General features: G+C 62.1%; 1 protein-coding gene across 1 annotated transcript in view; it reads right to left on the reverse strand.

Annotated features, from left to right (window-relative positions):
* ADCY1 (adenylate cyclase 1) overlaps window positions 1-3,956 on the reverse strand; it is a 207,670-nt gene extending 203,714 nt beyond the window's left edge. Inside the window, exon 1 of the mRNA XM_058296659.1 lies at window positions 3,330-3,956. Coding sequence (XP_058152642.1) covers window positions 3,330-3,956 — 627 coding nt within the window. The remainder of the gene's footprint in view (window positions 1-3,329) is intronic.
* Between the last annotated feature and the right edge of the window lie 2,044 nt (window positions 3,957-6,000).

The following is a 6,000-nucleotide window of genomic DNA, read 5'->3' on the forward strand; positions in this document are numbered from 1 at the left end:
CACCCCAGGGTCCACAGGATGGAGGAATAAAATATGAATTAGAGTGGGCTTACCGATATTCTACTATAGAACTACTGCAACTAATAACGGAAGAAATTGTAGCATTGATGTAGAGAAATTGGCCACTGTAGTTGCTGAGGGCAGGGAGAGAGAAGAAGAGATGAGATGTGGGGGCATTTTCAGGACTTGGAGTTGTCCTAAAGGATATTGCAGGGACAGATGCTGGACATTATATATCCTGCCACAACCCAACTGAATGGACTGGGGGAGAGTGTAAACTACAATGTGAACGATAATCCATGCAGTACACCAGCGCTCCAAAATGTATTCACCAAATGCAATGAATGTGCCACGATGATGAAAGAGGCTGTTGATGTGGGAGGAGTGGGGGGGGTATACAAAAACCTCTTATATTCTTTTAATATAACATTTTAAAAAAATAAAGAGATCATAAAAAATAATAATAATAAGTTACTGGACTCATCTCTAGTTACAACCAACAGGCCGCAAGCAAGGAGGCAGGGGAAGGAAGAACTCCAGTTCTGGCCCCCATTAGCAGGAGCTTAAGTAGGCCCTGCTGGGGCAGGGTCCCGGTGGGAACAGGGATGTACTCTTTACAGACTCCCCTTCAGCGCAGTGCAGAGGAATTTCAACTGAATTTCAACACGCACTCTCTGCATCCTCCCATGCAGGCTGCCCTGCGTCCAGGCTGCTCTTTGTCTTACAATTGGGGAAGGATCCTCAGAGCAGCCCTGGTCCTGACACCCCAAAAGCCTCCCGAAGATGGCACGAGGCAGGGACATCACAGAGCCCAGGCTCGAGCCCACGTCTAAGTCCCAAATCGCACTTCCTGCAGCGCCCAACCGCTCTCTGGACACAGACGCAGCACCTATGCGGGCTGGCGGTTCACGCAGCGTCCACTGCAGAAGCACTCTTTCCTTCCATCCATCTCCCAACCGCTCTGCCCAGCGACCGCATCAAGCCAGGCCCCAGGAGTCTGGGAAGGGGCAGCCCCAGCTTCTGCCACCCAGAATTCCCAATCGGGGCAGCGGCCCCACGAGCAGGCAGTGCCACCGCAGGATGACGGGTCCAAACTGAGACACAACAGCGGGAGAGCCACGGAGGCGCCGAATGTGTCTTCGCCATTCGACTCGGGTACCACTTGCCGGGCTAGTGAAGGACAGATTTCGCCGGCTCACAGAATTTTCCAGCTGGAAGCGAGAATCCCTGGGAGAGCATTCAGCCCCCTCGCTCCCTGTTTCTCCGCATGGATCCTGGTCTATTTATCGATAGCCACCCCCCATCGCCCATCTGTGGCACGGCACACAAGCACTGTAAAGAAACCAGGACGACGGAGAAGCGGCAGGAGATTTCCAGGAGGCGCTTTGCCGACGGGAACTTTAACTCTCACTCTGGCCCTGTAAGGGCTATTTTACCCCTTGTGGAGGTGAGGAAACCGAGGCTTGGAGACGGGAGGGCTGGCGCTGCCCAGGGAGTCGGGGCTAGTCGCATTCCACCCGGACTTCTGCTCCCTGAGAATGGTGCCTGTCCCCTGAGAATAACGGGGGGCTCATCTTATCCCCAGGAGAGCAGAGAGCTCTGTGCCCAGATACACCTTTGCAGATTCCTCTGTCTCTCTTTTTTGATCTTTAATTCTCTAAAAGGAAGGACCTCGGGCTCCTTAGGAAAACGCTCAGTTTGCCTTTTATCGTAGCAGCTGACTCCCCGGGTGCCAGCACACAGCCTGGCCCTGAGCCACAGGGTGGGGGGCACGGGGCACCCGCCATCTCCCACACCTGAGCCACCCTGGCCTCAGGCCTCGGTCCCGGTGACCTGGAGGTCAGCAGGAGGCCCTGATAAACACAGACAGACAAGAGGGCTGGGAGGGGGCAGGGGTCAAGCAGGAGCCCTGGGGACCCCCAGCCCCTCCCCTTGCTGGGCCACTGGCTCCTCTGCTCTTTACCTTCAGCTCCCATCGTCCAGCCAGCCTCTCTGTCCCTGGCCTTCACCAGCTCCTTCTCTTCGTCTCTTGTCCCCACCTCCTGGGGTCCCTTTTGCCAAGTCCCCCCAGTTTCCCTCCACAAACTCCCCATCCATTGCCCTACCCATGGCTTTGAGCCCGAAAGGGTCTCATTCCATGTCCTGCAATTCAAGTCCAGCTCTGGGTCCCCATGCCACTCTGCTGCCCTGGGCACTGGCCCTCCAGGTCTCCATAGCCGCTGGTCATCTGACACCCTATCCCCTTCCCCAGTTGTTGGCACCGAGCTCACTCTGTCCAGCCTCTCCGGGTGCCCCTGATCTCCCCCTCTGCTTTCTTTTCTCCGAGGGACGCCCCTCACCTCTCCCCCAGGATGGCTGCGCACACCACCCTCTGGCTAAACTGCAGCCAGAGGTGAAAACAAAAACCCTCCCTCAAGCACCTTTCCAGCCCTGGGCGGGCAGTGCCTGCGCACCTGGCCGCCGCCTGCCCACGACCAGCTCCGACCACGGCCAGCTTGGCGGCCAGGTCTATCCGCCACATCCTCACCACCGTCTATCCCTCCGGGCTGTTAAAACAGAAACGAAGTTCAGCGCGCGCCAGAGCCAGAGGTCAAATTGGCGGCCAAAAAGGGCCGGCAGGGACCAGAGCGCTGTGGGTGATTTGGCCAAACCTTGCTCCCTCTGGGCCGGGGACAGGTCCATAAAGGGCTAGCCAGGGCCACTGGAGGGCTCGAAGTCCTTCCCTGCTCGCCCCGCCCCCCCATGCGCGCGCGCACACACATATTCAGACGCACGGGTTTGCAAGGCTGGGATGGTGGTTCTGCGAACCCCGCGAGCTCTCGGCAGGCGCCAGAGAGGAGTCCCGGTCCTGTGCACTCCGGCGGGCGCGGGGTGGGAGGGCGGCTCGGCCCAGAGCCCGCGGCGCCGCCCCCAGCCAGGTGCCCGCTCCCTCGGCCCACTGCCCCCACCCCAGGGCCCGAGGAGGGGCGCGCCTGCGGAGGCTGGCTGTAGCCAAGAGCCTGAGGACCCGCACTTTGGTCCCCAGCTTGGCCGCTCACCAGTTGCATGACCTTGGGTGAACCTGTCCCCTCTCTATGCCCGTGTCCCCATCTCCAGACTCGACACCCACGAGGGATTTGTCGACTGTAACTCTAGAAAGAGCCTGGGTCCGGGGGTGCCAACTCTGCGTCTCCGACTCACGGAGTGACCTTGAACGCGTCCCCCTTCCCCAAGTTGGGGCCTCAGTTTCCCCACCCGCGCGCAATAGGAAGAGAAGCGCGCCACCCTCCCGGCCCTGCTCAGGCAGGTGGGCCCGAGCCCGCGATGGGGGACGCGCGGGCGGCACTCACCGTCCTCCAGAGACGTGGGCGCTTGGCGGGGACCAAGGTGGCTGTGACCAGCAAGTGCGAAGCGGCCACCACGAGCCCGAAGCCGATGACCAGCAGGCTGCGCACGGGCAGCAGCGCATAGGACACGAAGGTGACCAAGAGGAGCTGCCAGACGCCCTGCTCGGCGGCCGCGGGCCCCGCAGCCGCCCCGGCGCGGGCACTGGCGGGGCCGCCCAGCGCGAAGGGGCAGCAGAGCAGCGCGAAGGTGAGGCTGAAGAGCAGCGTGAGCTTGCCGATCTGCTGCAGCTGGGGCGCCTGCAGGTACTTGACGTTGGTGACCACGAAGAGCGAGAGGAAGAGGACGCAGTGCACCGGGTGCGAGCCCTTGGCCAGGCCGGGCGCGGGGCCGGGGCCGCCGAGCAGCTCGGCCAGCGCCAGCGCGCCCGCCAGCAGGCTGAGCACGGCCAGCGCCTTCAGCGTGGCCGCCTGCTCCAGCCGCAGCGTGTAGGTGCGGAACAGCGCCTCCAGCTCGGGGCACGCGAACTCCTCGTCGCACGCCCGGAGCCCGCGCCGGCCGCCCGGCCCGGCCGCCCGCTCGGCACCCCCGGGCTCCCCGCCGCCGCCTCCGCCGCGCGGCGCTCCCGCCATCTCAGCGCCATGCAGCGGCCGCCGGCCGCGGGCGCGCCCCTCGCCGGCCCCGGGGCGCCCGGGGCGCGGGGCCGGCGGCGAGCGGGGCGGGCGGCGCGCGGCGGCCGGGGCGCGGGCGGGCGGAGAGGCACCGACTGCCCCGCTCGCCCGCCGCGAGCATGTCCCGCTGCGGCCCGCGCGCCTGCGCACTGCCTCCCGCCCGCCCGCGGCCGCGGTCCCTCCGCGGCGACCGCGCCGCTGCGACAGCCGAGCCCCGGGAGCCGCGCCGCCCTCGCGCGCTCGCGCCCAGTCTCCCGCCGCCGCCGGCCCCGGCACGCGCAGCCCCGCGCGCGCGCACCCCGTGTCCACGCCCCGACCCCTGCGACGCGGCTCACTCGATCCCCGCGCCCCGGAGGCGGAGCCCGCCACGCCCCGACCGGTGCGCGTGACCCTGGGCGCTCGCCTGCTCCTCGAGCCTCAGTTTCCCCAGCCGTGAGCGGTGGGACCCACCCCCTCGGTTGTGCCTTGGGGATGCGGTTGCTCCAGTCCTTCGCGATTTCTCGTTTGGCGGCTTCATTTTGCCCAATGTGCCTTCTCTCCCTCCCTCCCCCAATAAACCCAGGCCCCCGGATTCCAGAGGAGCCCGAGGTGAGCCCCGCGCTCGCCCAAGGCGAGGTCCCCGGGGGCTGGTTCCTCGAACGCGGGGAAGGGCCCTGCGAGTGGGGGAAGCAAAGACCACACGGCCACCCGAGCTCTCCCGTGCGGGACCCTCCACGCACCGGCCTCGGGGCACGTCCTGTCTTGCACTTCTTCAAACTCTTGGTGAGCACAGGGTCCCAGGAGAGGCGGCGAGATTGTGGGGTCAGGAGAAGCAGCGCCCAGGAGTCTGTGGTCCGGGATTAGGGTATGAGCCGTCTTCTCCCGGGTCTGCCACTGAGCCTGATGGATCGAGGTGTGCAGTGAAGAAGGTGGAGGACCTTGGTGCGGTGATCGGTAGAGAGGACGGGAGAAGGGCCGGAGAGGCGGTCCACAGGCGCTGGGAAAACGAAGCCAAAGTCCCGTATTTTGTTCCAGGAGGACAGACGTGCAAGCCTCTGCCCATGGGGTGCTTGCACCCACAGACATGCCCCCCACCCGCTTGTATTCTCCCCCTTTAAGCAGAGGATCTTTGTGTCGGGGTTTGGCACACCGGGTGCCCTCAGCCGTCCCCCCTGGTGGTGCCTGCACACCCTCCTTTTAGGTAGAGGGAGCTAAGGGTAAGCAGCTCGCCCAGAGCAGTAAGGGACTTGAATAGGAACCCTTCTTTCCATTATCCCATTGCTCCTTATTCCCTCCTTCCAAGTGGGCCAGATCCCCTAACATCACAGAGATGGCTTCCCTGCTGGAGCCCTGTGCCCCAGGACCCACTTCCAGACACCCCAGCTTTGACCTGGCCCAGAAAGTGGTCTATTCTAGAAGCATCCAATTGGGTAAGAACAGCTCCACCTCCTTTTGTTATGTGGGCAGAGTGATCAGAATTTGAGGTGTGCTCTGCTTTTTTCTAGAATTGGTACTGGGTTTAAACATACGAAAATGCCATTTTGGTATAAGCTCAAAAAATGGTTGCATGTCAGCTATTTTTTTAAATCTATCTCGACATAATAGTTGTAGAAGTCTTGATTTAGGTTTGATTATGCCTTACAGTTTTTGCCTGGTACGGGAATACCTTCCTCCCCTGTGAGCCCAACGGCTCCCGCCAGGAAGACCCTCAGCACGTTGTGGGTGATCAGGCAGCCCTCCCTCCTGGAATGTCCTCTGGCTCACGAGCACCTCCTCTGCAAGGCCACCTGGGGCCCCCAGACTCAGGTCATTGCTTTCTCCGAGTCCCCAGTCCTCCAGGGACATCAGCACCCATCGTTTGGTGGTAATCACCTCTTCATTTGTCTCCCTTCCCACCTTAAACTGAAACCTTCCCCAGGGCAATGGCCATGACCATGGGGCTCACCTGGCACAGTTGCCGTTTGTCACTGCCTTATTTTTTTATTTTTTATTTTTTTTAATCCTTTTTGTCACTGACTTATTAAAA

Source organism: Dasypus novemcinctus, chromosome 5 (genome assembly GCF_030445035.2).
Source record: "Dasypus novemcinctus isolate mDasNov1 chromosome 5, mDasNov1.1.hap2, whole genome shotgun sequence".
Taxonomy (NCBI): domain Eukaryota; kingdom Metazoa; phylum Chordata; class Mammalia; order Cingulata; family Dasypodidae; genus Dasypus; species Dasypus novemcinctus.